Genomic DNA, 24219 nt, shown 5'->3' with positions numbered 1-24219 from the left:
AAATGCTAACAGTAGTTTGGTTGAGAAGAATGTAAATGATTTTATCTTCTTTGTTCTACCTTTTTGAATTTCCATATTTTCTTTAATAATTATTATTTTTATGAAGAAAGAAAGGGAAGTCCTTTTTGGTTTAATCTAAGTATTTTTCACATGTTACCCTTATTATAGAATTTCTGAGAGATACAGTGCTGAAATCGAGGTCATGAAATCTTATTTAACAGCCCTCGTCCTCATTTTTTTTCCATCAAGACTGCCACCAGTACAGTAGTCCCCCCTTATTTGAGGTTGCAGTTACTCTTTGGTCAACCGCAGTCTGAAAGTAGGTGAGTGCAGTACAGTAAGATATTTTGAGAGACAGAGCACATTCACACAACTTTTATTATAATATATTGTTATAATTGTTCTATTTTATTATTGTTGTTAATCTCTTACTGTGCCTGTTTTATAAATTAGACTTTATCATAGGTACATATGTATAGGGAAAAATATAGTATATAGAGGGTTTGCCACTATCTGCAGTTTCAGGCAGCCACTGTGGGTCTTGGAATATATTTACCATGAATAAGGGGGGACTGCTGTATTAGTGTGTGTTATATGCTACATTTTCCCCCTAAATGATAGCTCTATAATGCAAGTATTAGCCAGAGTAGAATGTGAAGAATGACTGATTATGATTAAAATGCAGCCAACAGAAGAGCTGCAGTGAATTTGTAAGCTTTAAACTTTCTCTTTGCTGTCTTGAATTTTTGATATTTCTGTATCTTACACTAATGCTTTTCAAACTTGAGTAGTCTATCTAAGGCCTTTTTATTTAGGTTTCCATTTCTGTACCATGTGTAGAATGGCTCAATTCTCCCATCGTTTCAGTTTATTAAAACTACTGTGAACCTTTCATTTATCTAATGTCTTTTGACATAGTTTGGTTTTCACTTCATACAAATGCAATATGTAATAAGTACACTTGTGTTAATTTCTCATTAGTGTACACAGCTAGGTTAGGTGTTACTGTGATTATAAACATAAAAGCAAATTCTGGTGTAGAAATTCCATGGCTCTTCTGTCATCTAGGTGATATAGAATATACTTGTGTTGATTTTTTAAAAATTGGTTATTATTAGAAAAAATACAAAATTTAAAATTCCCAGAGGAAGTCAGTCCCCTCTCCCCACGATTATGAAAATGGGCAGCAATTTGAGAAATGTTTTTTATGCTAGGCAGTCAATGGAGTGATTAAAAAAACCCTACCCAATATTCTCTAAAGAGAAGAGCATCTTGTCCTTAGAGGGAAGATAAACAGGAGTCTGGTAACACCTGCTTTGCCTTTATTGCTGTCTTCTTTTAGAACCTATTTTTGTCCCGTTTTCTGAAGCTGTAGGCACGTGAACCCTGGTTTCCTGTGCTGCAATGTAATAAAGGTATATCCCCAGAATTGGGAGCTGATATTCTCCAAAAAGTGGGCAGAAATAAAGATTAAGATAGAAAATATCCTTCATGGAAACATTGAGGTGAGGAAATAATAGGTTTGTAGGAAAGATAGTGGGAAAATAAAAACACTGAGATGATCCCAATGTGGTATATGGCAGGAATCTTGAGAATTTAAAAATCCAATAAGTTTCCCTTGACTATTACATAATAGCCACTGCAACCTAATTCATTAATAAAGCACATGCTATTTAAAAATAGAAAAGGAAATAGGTGCTAATGTTTTGAAACAGGAACTCTTATTGGAGATGGGGGTGGGGGAGATGAAGGCCTCTGTGTTGGTGTATGCTGTACACTTCAAAGAAGAAAATCCATATGGAAAGCAAAAGGAGGTGATACAAAAATAGATTGAGAATTAAGTAGAGACAGATAGGTTGGAAGAAGAGAGGAAGTAAATTCTGCATTTAGTACATGGAGGTGTAGTTAAATGATAGGTGGTTATATACAAAGTTGAGGATCTAGTTTAAACATTGCCCCTAATGTCTACCCCTCAGCTTTTTTCTTTTGTAAAATAGTGATTGATTATCTGCTGTTTTTTTCCTCAGAGTTCTTTTGAAAATATAGCTAGGATCACTTTATTGTAGTTCTGAATAAATGTGAAAGTTCTACCTCCAATATAATTCTCTGATTTGTCCTCTTTTCTCTATCTCCATTGCTCTAACCTCAGTTCAGGCCATCATCTCATCATAGAGTTGTTAAAACAAGCTCCTACCTCCTAACTGATTTCCCTCCTTCAATTTCACATTATTTCAATCCATCTTCCTCATTGTTGTCAATGTTAGCTTTCTTAAAAGTGCATGTGATACTGTTGGTCCTATTTAAAATTATTCTCTGATTCCTCATTGCCTTTAGAAAAATTTGGCATAATATACATACAATTATAGACAAGTGTGATCCTATGTCCCAGTGTATGTTTGTCCAGTGTAATTATTTGCCCTTTCACTCTCAAAAGTGTCCCAATTTGAATGACCAATTATTCAGTCACTCTGTTCTTGATCTTTTTGACCTTTCCTTTCCAGAAAAACAGGAGATTTGGTTCTTATCCTGTTACCCACCTTCCCTGAGGTATCTAGTTGCTTGAACCCAGTCTCTTCCAAGTCCTCCGGCTTCCTACATCCTTAAGCATATATTGTTGAAAGTTTAGTGTCTAGTTAGGGTAGATTAGAGATTTCTAATAAGGTTATGTTATAGTAGATATATGAGTTTTTTAGCCCCAGTGTTGAGTACCTTATTCTGCTACCCTTTTGTTTAAATTTCTTTAAAACTAATATTTTCCCTTTATCCCAGTAATAAATAATCCCGTGAGGTCAGTTAGGTAACACAGATGTCTATATATTCTTTCAGAGCAATGAAAATCATAAGTGATATAACTGGTTAGTAGAAGGAAGTAAATTAGAATCTCAAGGGTCCTGAGCTCTTAACAATTATATTAGTGCTGTTTAATATGTTACTATGGGAGTGTCATCCAGCTCGTAACTTACTTTGAAGGGACCATGCAATCATGCTGAATTTTCTGATCTAGTCAAACTGTCTCCTAATTGTTTCTAAGAGAAGCCACATTGATTTCTTCCTCTTACTGGTGTCTTTTTTTCCCCTTCTGTTTACCAAGTCTTAACCTTTCTCAAGACCTTAAATCTCACTTCTGCCATGAAATACTTTCTCATTGTTGAGTTCTCTATGATTATTCCTACCATATAACTTCTGTAGTATCTACCAAATCATACCATTATAGCAATTCCTAATTTGTTACATAATGATAATATGAATATCAATTACATCAGAATGTTGGTTGCCAAGTTTTTGGCTTATATGGTAGTTTAATACTTAATAGTTATGTGTCTGTACGTTATGTGGGACTGTAGGTCTTTGGGTAGGTATGTCAGAAAGCATTACTCACAAATATTAATTCTTGCCTACTTGATTTCTTAGAACACTGCCAACATGCTTCAAAGTGAATAAATACTATTATTTCCAACTGACTAACAGAGTTAGCAAAAATTGAATTCTGAGGTCATTTCAGCTATCGAAGGAATCATTTTAGACTGAACAAGTTATTTATTGTTCTCTATGCTTAAAGATAAACTAAAAAGCTCCACTATACTTATTTATTTTTAAGAATTTCTTCATAATCTTACTTTTTTCCCCCTAAGCCTTTTTTAGTATAAGATTTTTCAGAACTTGGTAAATTTACCTGTTCCAACCTGTTCAGCATATTACAAAAAAATGCCTTCAGAGAGACTTAGCACAAAACAAAAACTGTCAAACTTTTTTTACAGATCCATTCTGTCTACCTTTTCTCGTCTCTCTGCCTTGCTCATTTCATTCACATGTATTCCATAAAGCATAAAACCATGTTGGTGATTTCTCTTGGCTCCAAAGATTACTACTTGTCTGTTATATTCTATTGCTCATGGTAAATCATTTGTTACAATATTACTCAACTGCCTCTGCCTTCAACACTCTACTAATCCATTATCACTTATCTCATGATTACATACATATGTTTTCCACTAAATTACTACCCTCATCTGTATTAGTGCTAGAATAATCACTTCCACTCCTTTTCTAATATCCATTTTCCTGTGTGAGTGAACTTCATTACTTTACTATTTATACTGGCTATATATTCTCATTTCTTTGCTAGAAACTGTGCATATTAAAATTCAGCTCCTTGAGTGGCTAACCTGTATATAAGAGGAATAATGTAGAAAAGGAAGGATACTAAGACATAATTTTAAGATTGCTCATGGGAGGCAGGGGATGGGGTTGGGAGTGGATTGAAAAAGAAGGCAAAAATGTATTTTTAATATTATCATTTTTTCTTTAAATTCTGTGTCTTCTCTGTAACCAGTGTTATGCTGGGTACCATAAAGAATGCAAAAGTACTAAAATAGGTAGTCCTTGTCCTTAAAACTAACAGTTTAAAAGTTCAGTTGAAGCAAGTATTGAATAATATATGATGTTACATTGCGATATACTTGATTATGTACTGTTAAGTGTCCAAAGGTGTTCCACATAGCTCTAGGAATTATAAGGCAGACTGTCAGTGAGGGCGGTGGAGGGAAAAAGAAGTCTCCTTAAAGATGACAGATGAGGTGGGCTGTTGAAGGAGTAGCATTTGCTTAGATATATTATAGAAAAGTTTAGGAATTGTTGTATCATAGGTGAATATCTCTCAATGTGGGGATGTGTGGGTAAAAGAAAGTATTCCTGTATTACTGGGAAGGCCAAGTTGACTGCAATAATGATTTTGTAAACAGTAAGCTTAAGTCGGATAAGTGGACATTTGGTAAATCACACTTTCGTGTAGCTGTGTAGTACTATTAATATGTTATCAGTGCATGATGAAATTACATGGCATAGTTAAATGCTGACATCTGTACATGTATAGCAAATCCTCATTTAACTTCAGTAGTTTCTTGGAAACTGCAACGTTAAGCAAAATGACATGTACAGGAAGTCATTGATCCGTGTCATTTTGTTATAATGTCGATGAGGAGAAAAAATTGGGTTTGTTATATGTTTCACTTAAAGTTATAGTTTTCAAGAACCTATCGATGACATTAAGTGAAGATTTATGGTATAACTTTTCTTACCTGTAGTAGAACTCAGGAAAACTCAATAAGGTTTTTAATTAATGCAGCTGAAACTGAATGCTTAGATCTGTCATAGTGTTTCTTATGCTGAACCTTCTTTACCTGAATTTAGGAACTGATATCTTAAGGAAAAGGTTAAAACTGTAACCCGGCATCCTTGAGCACATTTTCTTAGGACGTCTTGGGGCCATGTGCTCCAGACCATGGGTCATACACATTTGGCTCAAAGTAAACCTCTTTAAATTATTTTACAGAGTTCAGATTTTGTTTTGTTAATGAATGAGATTATTCTAAAATGTGATTAATATAGAATAATAATTTATCTTTCAAACCTTATTTTACTTTAAGAAATTCTGGATATTAATGTCTTAGAATTTTAATGGCTGTATGAATATTTAATTACTCTGTGAGGACTGAATAATGGAAGGAGTTCTCTGTAGTGAGTTACTAAATGTAGCTGGGCATAATTTCAAAGGGATTGGGAATAATTGTAAATTAGTAATTTTTGTAAATTAGTAATTATCCTAAATTAATAACTGTAAATTAGTAATTATCCTAAATAATTACTCCTGTAGTCAACCTCATTGGCCCTGGGTGGATCCTTGGGAAGTGGTGGCCTGGATGAAGGAAGCAGTAGTTGGAAGGTGGGACCAGGCCTTCCCTAAAGAGAACATAGGTGAACATAGGTTTGGCTAATAAACTGACGGATTGACAGAGAGAATTCAAGGGGACAACACAGGCCTTTAGGGGAAGGCATGTCCTCAAACTCACTCCTTTCCCTTGTCTTTTTTTTTTTTTTTTTTTTTTACCTCTTCCCCAAGAGACAGACTACTGCTTAGATAGGCCTCATTCTAGGACACTGATCTGGTAATACTATACCAGAATAGTAAGAATCTTAAGGCAAGATACTTGAAAGGACACACCTGTAGCATTCTAGAGCTCTCCTCTTTTATTCTTTTCCTTGGACCTACATGGAGCCAGCTAGTTCCCTCTGGCTTTTGCATTTTGCATTTGTGTGTTCTTAGTGCTTTTTACCTAGAGATTTAAGTTAGAAGTATGTTTGTGGGTGGGGGTGGGAGAATTCCCTGAAAACTTGAGTTTAAGCTATGTGCTTTAGTTAAATCACCAGAGTTCTCTGAAGTGAGGTTTCTCTTAAGATGATTAACAATTAAGTGCTATTTAATTTTCAGAAAAGAAAGATTAGAAAATATATCTGTTCAGTAGACTTGAGCTATATTCAGTTTGTTTATCTACTCTGTTAGATGCTAACTTCCAAGATAGCAGTTTTATTTGAAACTTTAACTTTCTGAAAGTTGGTTTTCAGTAGCCTCTGGTAATCATTTTTGATAGTACTAAATGTGAATTGGATTACTTTGTATGTCAGGGCATCATTAGATCAATGTATAAAAGCATATAAAACACCACCAAAGAATGTTTTTAAAAATAATATGGACTAATTAGTTAAGTAATTATTGAATTATGTACTACATATGAGCACTTAAGTAGCACTTTACTTTTCTTAGTTAATTAACATAATTAGCTATTTAACAATCCATGACATTGTTTCATTTTTAATCCTGTATTTGAGTTTACAAATTGCAAAAAACTTTAGATGATACATAGATAATTTGAGAGCCAATATTTGGGTTGCTCTTTAGGACTTTTCATGGTTTATGAGTTTTTAAAATTGTGTGCTTATATCTTGTGTATGACCAGAATATAGTATCAGTGTTGTACATACCTCAGAGGTTGGGGACCACACATATATACCATATCAAGGCCTATGGTTAAGTTGCTTCTCAAAGCATCAGCTCTCAGCAACTCTGCTGCCCCCTCCCCACATGGAAAAATCGTGTTCCATGAAACTTGGGGGGGCAGGGTGAGCGAGCAAAGCTTCATCTCTATTTACAGCTGCTTCCCATCGTATGCATCACTGCCTAAGCTCCTCCTCCCCACCCTTACTCCAATCCATAGAAAAATTGTCTTCCGTGAAACCTATCACTGGTGCCTAAAAGGTTGGGGACCGTTGGTATGTGATTGTTTATAAAAGACCTTTTTAAAGGACTTGTGATTCAGTCATAACAATTAGCTCCAGGTTGAAATTTGATGGCCAAAGTCTATTCTAGGACATCCGTAGGGGGAAAATTGCCTCTGTCATTTTTGGGTTATCCAAATGCAAATTTATTCTGAATAATTCTTCATTTAAGAACTTGTTTGCATTTGTTCAATACTACAGAAACTTTCTTTTTGAAAAAATGAATCTTTTTTCTGTTAGTTTCTTCTATGGACTAGTATTTGTGATGAGAGTTGATATTTGTTTCAATTTAAGAAAATGAGTTGCTGCATAGGTGAGGTAGTATTTTGAATCACTTTAAAAGTTCATGTCAGTGTTTTGGTTCTTTTCAATTTTTCCTTTCTCTTTTCTTTTTTAATTTTCTTTCTTTTTTTTTCCTTTTTTCTTTCTTTTTTTTTCTTTTTTTTTTCTTTGTTTTGTTCTGTTTTATTTATTTACTTTTGTTTTTAGTTTTTTAAAGGGGTGTTTTGGGATTTCCATGGCCTTGCTACATACTTGGCTGGCCATATTTAGTCTGCGCACTAATTGTTAGTTGGCCCAATTGAGTCTTACTTTGTGCTCTCAGTTCTTTTAGTCGGGTTTTCTATTTTTGTCCACCTGGTTGTGTTTTAGTTCATGAGAGATTTTTATTCTGATGGGCCAGATGTTAATCTGTGTACTAAATTTTAGTCTGCAGACTAAAAGTAATCCGCGGATTATTTATTTTTTCAAAATATTTAATTCCCCCACTGGAAACTATCCTAAAAGAATGTTAAATTAGACTAGCCAAGGGAGTTCACAGCTACTGGTGAGTTCTGCCATTTTTTGTTCTCAATACCTAGACATAATAGACCCTACTACTTCCCTTGTGTATTTGGCTCCTTTGTGCCTAGGTGTTGGTGTATAACTATGCATGTCACCTATAACTGTGACTGTCCCTTAGTTGTATTGTTTATTGTATATATTTTTGTTTAGCTTTTGGTGGGTGAATTGGGCATATTTGCAGATGGAACTGTGTTGAATTTGTAGTGCTCAAAGACTTAGGATTTTTTTTCAGTGAGTTTTTCCAAAGAGGAAAGAATGTTCTTTTATTTATTTTTCCTAAGTAATGGGTGCAAGGGTATGAGGGGGCAGAGCCCATAATAGAAAAAGTAAGTTTATACCCGCACTCATGAGGTGATATGTCAATTTCCTGGAGAGTCCTAAGATAATGAGAATGTCAGCAAATATCTTTTAGCAGGGAAGTCAATCCAAAATGGAGAATAATCCGCGGTGGCCTGATCCTTCTAAGCTCACACAAATTGAAAATATCTGGCTTGAAAGCTATAATAATATAAATTAAATATATTTAATGCTTTCCTCTCATCACTAATAATTTAGCAAAAAATGTTTATACTGTGTAACTGAAACACATTAATAGAGAAAAATTAGCATATTGGGAACTTACAAATTTAAAAAGCAGGCTAATATGCCCCTTCCCAGCCATGTCTATGGATGATGAATCCAGGTCACAGAAGACCATTTTACTTTGGGAACTTTACTTCTAGATTTCATTTTGATTTTAACTTTTTTTGGTTTTATATTTTTTTAATGAATGCACTGGCATTGGAACATAATAAACTAAAATTAAAATGTTTCTTTACTGTGCCTCACCATTGCGCAATCAAAAAAATTTTTTTGCATACACTGTGGTGAAATAATTTTTAAAGCTTGGACTTGCTACTGTGGAGACTGATGTTTAAAGTTTTTAACTGTATAAACATTTTCTGTGTCCCCCCACACCATGGATTTCTTATAACATTGGATATATTTTTCCTTGCTGGACTATTCTCTTTTGGATTGACTTCCCCTGTTTGGATTATTTCACTGCATTATCATCTTTAGGATTCGTCAGGAACAGGACATTTCACCTCAGGAGTTCGGGTATGTACTTAATTTTTTTTTTCCCAAAATTGCAAGGCAGATCTATAAAACTCAGGGGAAAACTTTTTTTGAAAGGTCTTCAAATGTAATAGTAAAAACAGTGTAGGTAGCTATGATTTCTATTTTCATTCATTGTGTAGTATAGGTTTTGTTTATGATATATTTAGATTATCACTCTCCTGGATGATTCATTGACATCTAGACTGAAGTTTAGGAATTGTGAGATTATAAAATTATTACAGGAATAAATATTGACAAAGATCCATGAAACCAAAGGTTCTGAGTGTTAAGCAGCTGTTTCAATAAGTAAGGAATGAAGTGGCAGCAGAAATTTCTTTTATTTAAAAAAGCCAAATTTTAGTTTTTTGGTTTTCTTTAGACACAATAATTAGGAAGAATTAGTTTCTAGTTTGACCTATAACTTTTGGAAGTTACATGCTACCACACCTGTATTACAGTCAGAAATCTGAACTCTGAGAGACACTGGGTTTTGGCCCCACATAATTTTCTGAACCAAGGCTTTTCTCATCAGGAATCTTTCAAAGGGTTTAAAGTAACAGTAGATACTTTTTTAAAGGCCAGTTAAATCTTGATTTTAATGTAGGCTCTTGGAATGAAATTTTTATTGTTTTTAACTCTTTTGACTCCATGACTTAGGATTCTCTTACAAAATAAGCCACTGTATGTCTTAATACCAATATGGATGATCACTTGTAGCCAATAAAACACCAAAAAGATAAATAGAAGACTTTTTCAGAAATCAGAAATGAGCTTATAATACTGGTTTATTAATAGCTTTAACACAAAATCTTTGAATCTAAGACGAGATTTTTTTTTTTTTCATTTAAAATACTGCACCGTCCGGCTACCCTACATTTGAATGTTTATAGGAGATACTTATTTCTACTTTTGGTGCTACTTTTAATTCTACTTGTATGCTACCGTAAAGGTGCAAAAGAATTTTGGATTAGCTAGCAAAATAAATTCCATATGCTGTCAAATATATGCAAACTGCCCTCATGGATAAAATATGTCAGTAGTGTTTAATATTTTTATGAAAAATTTTCTGGGTGTTCCCACTGATTATTTTCTTTTTGCATTCTGCATTTGATTATAGACCTTAGGAACAAGAGAAGGGACTAAGAACAGTGAAAAATCTAAACATTTCAAATACTACAATAACTTTAAGGTTTCCTTGACTGAGTGAGGCAAGTCAGAGTACTCAAAAGAATGAAGGTAGTTTTTGATCTTACAAAGGTCTTTCTAATATAACCAGTAAATTGACTAAGGCCTTTAAGCTTCTGAAATAAATTCCTAAGATCCTACTTCACCGAATTTCTCGATTTTCATGGAAAATATCTTTTAAAATAATAAACTCTATATAAAAACAAAGGCCAAAAAAAACCACCCCTGTTTTCATTGTAGAAAGTACTCATAAATAATATCCTGAAAGTCTATCTGAACAGTTGGTGTCCAGGAAAAAAAAAAATAGAAAAAAAATTATAAAAAAAAAAAAAAAGAAAGAAAGTCTAATGAGCTCTGCAGTTGTAACTGGTTCTCTTACCTTCAGCATAAGTGAATAGCCTCATGTTACATAAGCCATTTTTATTAGGAAATCTGAGCCCAAGCTGCTCCATGCCCGCTCACAATCTACATGTCCTCTCCTCACTTGGGGATCTATTTCCCGATATTTATACGTGTCTGCTTATCTTGATATGTCTCTACCTCTACCACCACACCTTTTACTTGGTTATATGTTCTTCTGATCAAGGGATGTATGTTTCAGTTTTCTTTAGTTCAGAGGCTTTTTGTCTGTTTGTTTATTTTTATTTCTTCCCCTTTTATTTTATTCTTTAACTGACCACAATTTAAAATGAAGTATATTTTCATGGTTTTATGTATTCATTAGCTCTGTTTAAGACATAGATGAGTAGAAAGCTATCTGTTCCTTTAAGCAGATTGATTTAATAGCATTTTATTTCAGTATAGCCTTCAGTTGACTTTTTCTGTGACTAAATGGCCTTTAATGAATAATACATTTTTCTCTCCTCATTAAAACCCTAAAATATTTATTCTAATAAGGTTAGTCTGGCCACATTCATAACAGCTACTCGAGAAGACCATGTGTAGGACATTTTGTCAGATTCTAAGTATTCAAGAATTTCTTCAAATAATGGTAGGCTCTGTTTATTGAGGAGATAACAAATCATTTAGCATTTATAGACCTAAAGTAAACAGCTTTTTTCCTTTTTTTTAAGAAAACAGTGGCACCCATTTGTCAACAATTGTTCTGCTAAAAAATAACACAAAAGAGGCACTTTTATTTACTACCACAACAGTAAAAACTTTAACTATTTTTTATTATTTTCTTGTTATGCTTGCCTCCTGAACCCAGCCTTTCCCATGTGCCTATCATATTTTGTGTGCATGTTTGATTGTATTGCTTTATGATTAGCATATGTAGATTTTTCTCTGAGCTTTTTCTCATACACTCTTTAATTAGCAGTTCACCCAGTGTGGTGAATCATATGCAGCTAACTCTCTTCATTCTAAAAGGCTCCTTCCCCAAGTGCAGCCATGCTTTTGTACATGGTGGGAATTAACTCAGTACTCAGAGGGTTATTTTCTTAGATTCTTATAATGCAACATTGATTGTTCTTTCCCTTTTTTTGTACTACAGGTCTTCCGACCCCGAACTCCACCAGAGGCAATTGCACTGTGTAGCCGTCTGCTGGAGTATACACCAACTGCCCGATTGACACCACTGGAAGCTTGTGCACATTCATTTTTTGATGAATTACGGGACCCAAATGTCAAACTACCAAATGGACGAGACACACCTGCACTCTTCAACTTTACCACTCAAGGTAATTCCAGGCAGCCATTTCTGGGAAAGCTACACATTGGGTATGAAATGACGCCTTGTTAATTAAAATCTGTGGAGGACAAAAATGGCATATTAAGTACTTAACGAAGATAGGAAACATCCTTTTTAATTTATTAAGCCGCTACTTGTATGATTTTGAATAAAATAGTGGCAGATAAAGTTTTTAAAATAAGCATAGCTTCTCTGATTTTTAGCAAATTATATTCTTGGCACATGAGAAGTTATATAGATTTCAGTGAGTGAAGTTTATCACTAAGAAGACAATTTAACCTTTAGGTTCAAATCTGAAATCTAAAATATTAGCATTTCTTGCTTCCTACAGATTTATATCAAGTTTTTTAAACCTGACAATAAATTAGTGGCTATATTTGTATAAATTCACTTATTTAATAAACAAGAGGAAAGAACTAGAGTCCTATAAACCTCTTCTAAAAATTTATGCAAGGGATGTTGACAGAAATTCTCATCCCCTCTAAAAATTACTATTGCTGAGAAAATATTGAAAGGAAAACTTCATGCATTGTTAGTTTCCAAAAGAACTGAGCATAGTAATTATTTCTTACCATTTCTGTGTTCACTTTTATTTTCTCCTTGAGTAAGACCCTAAGTGACCCATTCATTCAGCCACATTGCCTCTGGTGATGTGATTTTCTTCTTAAACTGAGCATAAAAAGTGTATAATTCCTTACAGATAAAATAAGAAATAGTTGATAAGATGGATTGATTAATAAGTATAGTCAGGCTAGGAAATATAGAAGGGAGATATAGAGCTTTCTGTGACTAAGAAAGATCTATTTCTTTTTATTCTACGGTGAATGTTTTTTCCCCATATTTATACTTTTCTAAAATTCAGTATGGAAAGATGCATGGTATAAGCAGTAAATAAAGAAGATAGTAAAATATACTTTGATGTTTTAGTTCTGTGGTCCCCAACCTCCTGGGCCGAAGATGGGTACCAGTCTGTGGCCTGTTAGGAACCGGGCCGCACAGCAGGAGGCGAGAGGCGGGAGGGTGAGCAAGCGAAGCTTCCTATGTATTTACAGCCACTCTCCCTTGCTTGTATCACTGCCTGAGCTCCACCTCCTGTCAGATCTGTGGTGGCATTAGATTCTGCATTATGGAGAACTATATAATTATTTCATTATATATTACAATGTAATAATAATAGAAATAAAGTACACAATAAATGTAATGCACTTGAATCACCCCAAAACCATCTCATTCACACTCCTTGGGTCCCTGGAAAAATTGTCTTTCATGAAACCAGTCCCTGGTGTCAAAAAGGTTGGGGACTGCTGTTTAGTTAACTATAAGCTTGAATTGGCAGTATTATGTAACTATTTTCAATGCAGATGCAGTCTTAAACTACCATGAAAAAAGAATGTTAAGATATCGTAGGACTATTAATTCTGACTATTTAAAGCTGATCAGAAGCAATTTGGAATGTTGTTTTAGGTCCTGGCTACTCCATTTTAAGAATATTAGTGAATGGGGGTAGGGTATACAAAGGAGCAGAATTGACTGTAGAGCCTGAAAAATGGGAAGATGGAAGGTACTCCTGATAGCTATCTAAAAATACCTCAAGGACTATCTTATAATGAAAGGAGTAAATATATATTCTTTCTCCAAATTGCAAAATTGAAAATACTGGCAGAAAATTAGAGAGCTGTATGTATTTAGTCTTCAGTCTCTGGTACAAATAGAGATGGAATAAAATTATTGAGTCAATAAAGATATTTTCAGCTGTTTAACAGTGGAACAAGTTGTTTTCAAAATATTGATCTCTGTACCTAAAGGTGGTATTCAGGAAAAAACTGAATAGTGTCTGATGTTGTATGTAGGATTACTCCATTAGCAGAAGGTTAATCTGGGAGATTCCATTGGCCTTTTCCAGAGCAAAGATTCTATGATTCCGTGTCATAAGTTTTATACCTCTTGAGAAAATAAATTACATTTTTAATTCTTATTGCTTTTGTTTTACCCAAGAGTAATACCTGTAGATTGAAGAAAATGTTGGGAACACAAAAGTAGAGTGAAAATTCAAATCACAACTCAAAATAATCACTTTTTTTAGCATTTGATAGTGTAATTCTTTTCTAACACATGTACTGATAATCCTTGAATATAAAATCATCTATTTTCCCATTAAGAAGATCCGAAATGGATTTTTAACTTGAATATATGTAAAATTATATATTATAATATATAAGGTTATATATTAATTTAGGAATTTTGCTTTTTTACATCTCAAATTTTATAAAACAATTTTATTCAAACTCTTTATGTGCATCTTTTACAACTGTGTCTTTGTAATCACTACTACTTTTTGAACCATCTATCACAATTTTTAAGTTACGCCACCTACAGTTTTTGTTATGAAGCACTTTTTGAATCTATATGAGGGGATACCATTGGAAAGTCTACAAGTATGCATTTATATAACAAGTTTTATTTTATTTTATTTTTTTGTTACTAGAGACATGTTTATTATCTATACAATATAACTATTTACTGGATCATTTTTTAAACTGGTCTCTAAAAGGCTTGTGTACAGTGACAATTTAGCACTTGAAACTGGATTCATAGCATCAGGAACTACTAAGTTAGTGCTAAATTTCTTTGCCTCCTTTTTTACCACTTTGTCAGGTGACCTTAAAGTTTCACCAACCAGCAATTAAGGTTTTTTTTTACACAAAGTATCTTTTCCAAAGAGTGCTTTGTTGCTGAAAATAAACTAATCAAGAAAACCTCTCCTCAGTTGGCTGACTTGGTAAAACCTCAAATACAAATAGATGATATTTATGATGGAAAGATTTTGGAGAATAATTCTCCCTATATCCAGGCATACTCTTCATAGTGTGTGTATGTGTGGGCATGTGTAAGTTTGATTAAAAATGAGATACTAAACTTTTTTTGAAGTAATTACATTTGATTCTTTAGTCAATGGCTAAAATTTTCCATTATTAGTAAAGAAAATATAAAACAACTGGATTTGTTTTTCTATGAAGTTCTAAGCTTTTTAAAAATTTGAGGTGAAACTCACATAAGATTAACTATTTCAAAATAAACAATTCAGTGGCATTTATACACTTACAATGTTGTGCAACTACCACCTTTACCAAGTTCCAAAATATTTCATTGCTTCTAAAGGAAATCCCATTCCCATTAAGCAGTGACTCCCAGCCCATGGTATCCACCAATTTACTTTCTGTCTCTATGGATTTACTTATTCTGGATATTTCATATAAATGGAATCCTATAATATGGGAGCTTTTGTGTCTGGCTTCTTTCACTTAGCATAATGTTTGCAAGGTTCGTCCATGTAACATGTATCAGTACTTCATGCCTTTTTATGGCTCAATAACATTCCATTATATGCTTATACCACATTATGCTTATCCATTCATCTGTTGATGGACACTTGGCCTCTTTCTACCTTTTCATTATTGTGAATAGTGTTGCTGTGACCATATGCATACAGGCATTTGTTTGAATACTTGTTTTTTATTTTCTGGGGTATTCCTTGGTCATGGAAGTTCTGTGCTTTAACTTTTTGAGGGATCACCAAACTATTTTCCATGGTGATTACACATTTTATACTCCTACCAGCAAAGTCAAGGGTTCTAATTTTTCCAAATCCTTGCCAACTCTTTTCTTCTCTCTCTTTTTTTTTTAAACCTTTGTGTGTGGGCATTTTTCATAGTTAGCTAATGGAATCAACTAACTTTAATGCCCTTAGAAGCCCCCAGATTGTTATAATACTTAAGCTTTGGCACGTGCCTTTTTAAAGAAAAAACTCAGTTTAAAGAAGAATAAATAAATAGTATTCTACTTTTATCCATACATACCTAATATTTACAAGTTTTTTTAAAGAATGAAAATTGTTTTATTTTGATATTTAAAAATGTTATATTTGCATAGCATATCAAATACAAATATGGGCTCTATATATATCTTGAGTGTGCACATGTTTTTGAAGGTTTGAAGAGTACGTGTTAATTGGATATAATTGTGTGTAGACACAGTGTGCAGTCTCTGTGGCTATTAGTAAATATCAGTGGAAAGGATGTACATGAGTCTTGGTATTTATTCAGGTGGACTCTGTAAATACAAACACCTGTCACTTAATGATGTAGATACATTCTACATCATTGGGCAGTTTCATCCTTGTGCAAATATCATAGAGTGTACTTACACAAACCTAATGGTATAACCTGCTATACACCTAGGCTATAAGATACAGCCTATTGCTTCTAAGCTACAAACCTGTACAACATGTTACAATACCGAATACTGTATGCAGTTGTAACACAATGATTAAGTATTTGCATAGCTAAACATGTCTAAACGTAGAAAAGCTACAGTAAAAGCATAGTGTTCGAATCTTATGGGACCACTGTCATGTATGTGGTCCATCGTTGACTGAAATGTTATTATATGACACATACTATATATCCTTAGAATCATTTTTCATCAAACTAAAAACTAAATGTATTAGAAAGTACCATAATTTTGAGATATGGCCTCTTTTTTTTTTTTAAGTGTTAAAATGCCCTGTCTTAGCAGTCATTCTGAAACTGAGCTGTGATCACATAGTAGTACTTCATATATCACTATTATTCTGTATCTCTATTTTTCTTGAACAGTGTTTCTATATAAGAACACAGCTGTCCAGGGAAGAGGTTTTATTGATGCCATTCTATTTGATACTCTATACTCTTGTTTTGGAGCAGTGTTTCTAAATGGTGATCTTGTTTTTTAAGGCAAAGATATAAGTTTGTGCAGTTGCAACTTTAAAGCACATACTAATTAAAAGTAATTAATGGGTGATCAGAATAAAACTGGGTGGTGAGCATTGTGTGGGGGGGGGGGTGAGAATACCTCTAACCCTTCCTAGGGAAAGGCAAAGATATACAGTGTAACCCAAAGGTCAAAAAAAAGAAAAAACAAACAAACTTTTACCCCATGGTGGGCAGATGGGAGGGGGGAGGAGGAGAAGAATGTATACTTACAAAATAGGTGCAGTGTGCACCACCTGGGGGTAGGACACGCTTGATGTTTTGGTAAGGCAGGGGGTGGGGGAGGAATGGCAGGGGCAATATATGTAACCCTAACAATATTTGTACCCCTATAATATGATAAAATAAAATAAAATTAATTAAAAAACTGGGTTGAAGAAAGAGAACCAATCTCCCAGTTGGTTGTATAGCTAGAAAGAATCCAGAGATAGAAACCTGGTTGGGGCTGGAGGAGTAGCAAGTTTCTGCTGTAGGCAGTATAAATCCCTCCTCCATCCTTCTAATAGATTTTCGGTGAAGGCTGTACTATTCCCAAATAAAATAAAGATCTACATATGGTAGGTACTCAGTGAATGTTTGAATGAATACCACATACCTCTTTAAATGAGTGTTCATCAGTTCATACAAGCAGTATTTATTGGGCATTTCTAATGTTCCTTCTGGTTTTTGTTACTGTTATTTTAATTAGCAAAGTAAATCTGCCAAATGAACAGAACTATGAAGATTAAACCACTTGAGTAAAATATAGTGTTATATTAAAGCTTACAACAAAATTAACAGCAATCGATGTTTGTTCCTGTGCCATGGGGGAATTAGCCATAAATGGTGATTGCTATTACTTTCATATAATTACAATAAGTATTCCATGATCTGCTAGAGGAAGGAGAGAAATAAACAGATATGGGACAGACAACTTTGATATTCTTTTGACTGCCTAAATCTATAATTCAGGAGACTATCAGACTGCTTTCATTTTTCCAGCACTAGGGCTTCAGTGTTCTAGGGCCCCCTGGCTAACAGTATTTCCTTCATTCAGACATTGAAAACTAGGACAAACCTGTGGCATATCACCATCTCTCCTTCTGTCATTAGAGCTGAATTAGACCTTAAGAATCAGGAAAGCCCAACAGGGATCAGTATTTTCTTATTCACCAATGCGTTGCCAATTCCAAGTCTGGAATATATGAGGGAATAAGTTGTTTTGTATATTTAAAGGCTAATGTCCTCCTAATTCTACCACATATATTTGCAATCCCAATTTTTTTACCCAGTTTGTGTTAAATTTTACCAGTTGAAATTATTTTAGCAAGCATTGTCCTCCTGAGGGTATAGAACAGGATGGGATTGGGGCTGGGGATGGTAAAGATGATCAGTCATTTACTTTAGTATGGTTTAATTTGAAAAGTCTACTCCTATGCCACTTAGCTAGGTTATCTGAGAGAACAGTAGCTTTGTGGGAAAATGAACAGTGGCAACATATTGACTAGGCCAGAACAAACAGTGATAAGGACTATAAAAGAAGATTAAGAGAAAACAAAAGAAAATGGGGAAAGGATCAGAAAAAGATTTTTTAAAAGAGTATGTGAATCTGTTACAGAATAGGAACTTATGAAAACAGGGAATCAAAAACAAGTTGGAGGTGGGCAATAAAAGCAAGTATTATAGAAGCCTAGGTCATCAAATGTTTATATATCTTTCATCTGAAAGCAGTAGGCTACTTATTTGTAAAATGTAACTCATTATTTATGATAATTATGAGATTGTATGATCTTTGTAGCAATGATTTTTTTAAACCTATTTTCTCATAAAATAATGATAAATATATTAATAAATATGATCAGCTTATCTGCCTTTCAATGTCCTGGGCATTTTTTTCTAGCTTGCCTTATCCTCAAACACATCTAAAATCAGCACAGTATTTCAACCACCTGTGGTAATGAAGTACAGGCATACTTTGTTTTATTGCACTTGATTGTGCTTCACAGATATTGCACTTTTTACAAATTGAAGATTTGTGATAACCCTGCTTCAGTCAAGTCTATCAGTGCCATTTTTTCCAACAGCATGTGCTCACTTCCTATTTCTGTGTCACATTTGGTAATTCTTGCAATATTTCGCACTATTCCATTTATTGTATCTGTTATGGTAATCTGTGATCAGTAATCTTTGATGTTACTATTATAGTTGTTTGGGGGCAGCACAAACTTCACCCATGTAAAATAGTGAACTTGATCGATCAGTGTTGTGTGTGTGTTCTGACTGTTCCACCACCTAGCCAATCCCATCTCTCTTCCTCTCCTTAGGCTTCCTTACTCCCTGAGACACAACAATATTGAAGTTAGGCCACTTAATAACCCTGCATTGGCCTTGAATGTTCAAGTGAAAGGAAGAATCCCATGTCTCTCTCTTTAAATCAACAGTGCAAAATGACTAAGCTTAGTGAGGAAGGCATAGCCAAAGTCAGCTCAGGTCAAAAGCTATAGACCTCTGACTCCAGTCAGCCAAGTTGTGACTGCAAAGGAAAAGTTCTTGAAGGAAATTAGAAGTGCTACTCTAGTGAGTAGCACTTTTATCACACAAATGATAAGAAAGTGAAACAGCCTTATGGATGATATAGAGAAAGTTTTAGTGGTGTAAAAAGCAGGTAAAACCAGCCACAACAGTCCCTTAAGCCAAAGCTTAACCCGGAGCAAGGTCCTAACTCTTCAATTCTATGAAAGCTGAGAAAGATGAGGGAGCTACTGAAGAAAAGTTTGAAGCTAGCAGAGGTGGGTTCATGAGACTTAAAGAAGCCATCTCTATAACATAAAAGCATAGGGTGATAATGACAAGTGCCGATGTAGAAGCTGCAGCAAGTTATCCAAGAGATCTATTAATAGCTAAGATATTTGATAAAAGTAGCTATACTAAACAACCGATTTTCAGTGGAGATGAAACAGTATTCTATTGGAAGAAGGTACCATCTAGGAATTTCATAGCTAGAGAGGAGAAGTCAGTGCCTGACCTCAAAAGACAGGCTCTCTTGTTAGGGGCTATTCAACTGGTGACTTTAAGTTGAAGCCAATTCTTATTTACCATTCTAAAAATCCTAGGGCCCTTAAGAATGATGCTAAATCTACTCTTCCTGCGCTCTATAAATGGAACAACAAAGTCTGGATGATAGCTCATCTGTTTAAAAACATGGTTTACTAAATATTTTAAGCCTACTGTTGAGTCCTACTGTTCAGGAAAAAAAAAATCATTTCAAAATATTACTACTCATTGACAATGTACCTAGTTACCCAAGAGTTCTGATGGAGATGTATGAGGAAATTAATGTTATTTTCATGCCTGGTAACATAAGATCCATTCTGCAGCCCATGGATCAATGAGTAATTTCAACTTTCAAGTCTTACTATTCAAGAAATGCTTTCATAAGGCTATAGCTGCCATAGATGGTGATTCCTGTGATGGATCTGGACAAAGTGAATTGAAAGCCTTCTGGAAAGGTTCACCATACTAGATGCCATTAACATTCATGATTCATGGGAGGAGGTCAAAATATTAACATGAACAGGTGTTTGGAATGAAGAAGTTGATCCCAGTCTTCATGGATGACTTTGATGGGTTCAAGATGTCAGTGGAGGGAAGTCACTGCAGATGTGGTGGAAATAGCAAGAGAACTACAATTAAAAGTGAAACATCAAGATGTAACTGAATTGTTGCAATCTCATGATCAAACACGAAAGGATGAGGAGTTGCCTCTTACAAATGAGCAAAGAAAGTGGTTTCTTGAGATGGAACCTATTCGTGGTAAAGATGCTGTAAACATTGCTGAGATGACAAAAAAATTTAAGGTATTATATAATCTTAGCTGAAAAATCAGCAGAGTTTTAGAGCATTGACTCTAATTTGGAGAGAAGTTCTACTGTGGATAAAATGCTATCAAACAGCATCTCATGCTCAGAGAAATATTTTGTGAAAGGAAGAGTTAATCAATAAAACAAACTTCATGACTGTCTTATTTTAGGAAACTACTACAGCTACTCCACCCTTCCACAGCCACCACTCTGATCAGTCAGCAGACCCTCCAACAGCAAAAAGATAATACTTGCTGAAGGCTCAGATGATTGTTAGCATTTTTTAGCAATAAAGTATTTTTAAATTAAGGTATGTACATTTTTTTTAGACATAATGCCACTAAACACTTAACAGACTACAGTATAGTGTAACCAACTTTTGTATGCACTGAGAAACCAAAAACGTTGTGTGACTCATCTTTTTACAATATTCACTTTATTAACAGTGGTCTAGAACAAAACCTGTAATATCTCTGAGGTATACCTGTACCTTCCAATATTATTTTCAAATTACCATAAACTCTGAGATGGGGCTTGTTGGTTTTTAGACTTAAAATTTACAATAGCAGTGATAAATTTACATAGTATAGAAATTGTTGGTATGTGTAAGATGTGTCAAAACTATTGGTGTTAGAATTATTCTTGAATATTTTATAATCTGGAAAATAAAATTTCTAGGCAATCAGGCTCAACTTTTCTAGGCATTGAAATGCTAGGCCAGTGGAGACACACTGCAGGCAGAGCTTGAGAAAATTCATGAGTGGACTAAAAAGGGGCAGGTATGGTTTAGGTTAGGCAACTACAGTACTAATGACAAACAGCAGTGACTATATTCAAGATTTTTAGGCTCTGAATTATTAATTTTATATGAGAATTATTTTTCCTGAGATTATTTGGTCCACTGCTTTGAACATGCTAAATGGGAAGGATGTGTGATGGTATGCGTACAATCAAAACTAATAATATCTTGACTGCAAGTTTTTTGTGTAGTTTGGACAGATATACTTCCAGGAAGACTAGAGCACTGGCAATTAAAAAAAAAAAAATGTAGCATTGCATGTGGAAAGAGTAAGCCAGACCTAAAGTCTAGTTCTCTTTCTAACTACATCATTGTAGACCTTGGCCAAGGCACTGTCTTTACTTGAGTTTTCCCATTTTAAAAAAATGAGATAGTTGGATTAAAGGATATCCAAGGGACACTTCTATCTTCAAAATTTGTATTATAAAAATGAATTGACCCCAGAAAGATAAAAAATGAAAAAAATAAAGCTAAAAACATAGGCTGTAGTAGGGTTGAGATACATTAAATCATAATATAAATAAATACAGAAAACCTAGATTGGTTTCCTCAGAATTCAAAACATTAGCTAGCAGTACTATTTTTAAATGTCCGAAAGGTTATTTTTAGCTGGATAAAAGAACTTAGTAATGCCTCATTTATTGTACTTCTTTAAGAATGGACTTCTGAGGATAAGATTTTTAGGTAAACCAGAATTTTAAAAATACTAACATTTTGCTAGACCACTTCTAAAATATACCTGTACTATAAATGTAGTATACTGAAAGCATTCAGACATTTTTGGTGACTGCTACAAATTATGATACTCCCTGCTGGGCAGTTCCAAGGCAAAGTAGTCATGGTTTGGGGCAAATATCATGTAGTCCCCAAATAAAACATCACCAGTATCACTAAAACAGTAGGAGTAAACCTTATCTCTTTGTCTGCCTTCAAGCATACATATACTCCTCCTCTTATCCTGAAAAGTGCTATTACTTTGCTGTTTCTATCCTCCCAAATGCCATTTTTTGCATTCTTTTACGCAGTTTGTATCCACACTCACTGTCTCCATCTCCTTGTTACTCATTGCCATGAATACTCAAGGTGATTGGAAATAGGTAGTAATTGTTGGGAGTGAAAAATAAACTATTTTGTACTAGTTGTGACAGTTCCATAGAGGTTCCCATAGTTTGTCCCCATAAAAGATGCAGATTTGTACTGGCAAGAAGAAGAATATAGGAAGAATGCAAGGCTTCCTTGTTTCACAGGCAAAAGCTATGACAGTTAACCTCTCTGAAGTAGAGAAGAGTGAACATATGGAAGCAGTGGATCTTAAGGAATGCCTATAATTAAGGAAGAGGAAGACGATGAGGTATAGAAGTTGGAGGGATGTAGAATGAGGAATGGTGTCCATTGCAGAATTCTTAACTTTTTAGGGTATTTGACTCAAAAAATTGACGAAGTCCCCTGCCCCATTTCCCCAACTTCCATTCCCATGTCTTTGGGTGTAGCAAAGCCTCCAAGATCCCAGAGCTGCTCCTTTTCTTGACTTCTTATTTTCCTCACTTTTTCCTTTCTTTCCATTCATTAATTACTCTTCTCTCCCTATCCAAGGCCAGAATGACAGTCTACTATCTATGAAAAAAGAGGGTTGCTTTTTTCAAGCCCTTCACCTATATATGCCTGTAGAGTCAGCCCTCCATGTCTGTGGATTCCACATCCCTGTGTTAACCAGTCACAGATTGAAAATATTCAAGAAAAAAAAACCAATAAAAAATAATACAAATTTTTAATGCAATATAACAACTGTTTACATAGCATTTACATTATATTAGGCATTATAAGTAATTTAGAGATCATTTAAAGTATATGGGAAGATGCACAGAGGTTATTTGCAAATCTATACCATTTTATATAAGGGACTTGAGTATCCTTGGTTTTTGGTATTCAAGGAGGTTCCTAGAACCAGTCCCCTGTGTGGATACCAAGGGGATACTAACTGTTCATATACATACTTTTTACCCAAACTAAGATAGAAACTCCATGGCTCTCAACTGGGTATGCAGATACACAAAGGTTAGGTGATATGGCAAGAGAGAGTAAATACATGGGAGGAAATGGGCAGCATGGGCCATGAGGAAAGCAACTACAGACCACTGATAATCAGTTTATCTTAAAGATTATCTTAACAGTAGCTTTGTTAAGATGTCTTATATTAAAACTTCTGATTATCTTTTTCTTTTTTAGGTGTTCTTTTAGATGTTGGGCACATGGTCATAGAGATCTTTTCATTGAAAGTGCCCCTATCGTAAATAGGTAGAGTTCCTTTCTTGCCAGCTTATTTGTTCATTTGTCCACTTCGTTTCTGTTGATCAGACAAGAATAATTATCTTTTTATCTCTCTATCCTGGGACCTAACACACTTTTTCATGTTCAGTATCGTAAGACGGATGGGTATGTTGGTGAGTAGATAGATGGATGGAAGGATTTTAAAAAAACCTTTCTATTTTAGGAAATTTTAATTTTAATTGGGATGGTAAATCTGAATTTTAGAGTAACTACCACATGCTGCATTAATACTTTTTTATTCTTAGAACCATTTAGTCTTTAGCTATGGCAATTACCAGAAATTCTCTTGCTTTCCTAAGTATAGATTGTGGGTTAAAATTATGCTGACTTGAAGTGAAATGGCATAGGATCTTTCTGTTCCTCAGTGAGAACCAACAAAGCTACTAAGTCTGATTGTGAGAAAGCAGCATCTCTTAGAACCTGATAATTAGGGCAGTGGTTTTCCAGCTGTCTTCCCAAGGAAAACTATTAAAAGTTTTAAGCTTTCCCTCCCATTCATTATTCATAAATCAT

General features: G+C 34.4%; 1 protein-coding gene across 2 annotated transcripts in view; it reads left to right on the top strand.

Annotated features, from left to right (window-relative positions):
* GSK3B (glycogen synthase kinase 3 beta) overlaps positions 1–24219 on the top strand; it is a 204110-nt gene that overhangs the window by 166462 nt on the left and 13429 nt on the right. The window contains exons 9-10 of one of the 2 annotated variants that reach the window (XM_012780573.2): positions 9016–9054; positions 11735–11921. In XM_012780573.2, the coding sequence (XP_012636027.1) occupies positions 9016–9054; positions 11735–11921 (226 nt within the window). The remainder of the gene's footprint in view (positions 1–9015; positions 9055–11734; positions 11922–24219) is intronic. The other variant, XM_012780574.2, reaches the window with a different exon arrangement.

The sequence above is a fragment of the Microcebus murinus genome, chromosome 1 (genome assembly GCF_040939455.1).
Source record: "Microcebus murinus isolate Inina chromosome 1, M.murinus_Inina_mat1.0, whole genome shotgun sequence".
Taxonomy (NCBI): Eukaryota; Metazoa; Chordata; class Mammalia; order Primates; family Cheirogaleidae; genus Microcebus; species Microcebus murinus.
This window is presented reverse-complemented; position numbering and strand designations above follow the sequence as displayed.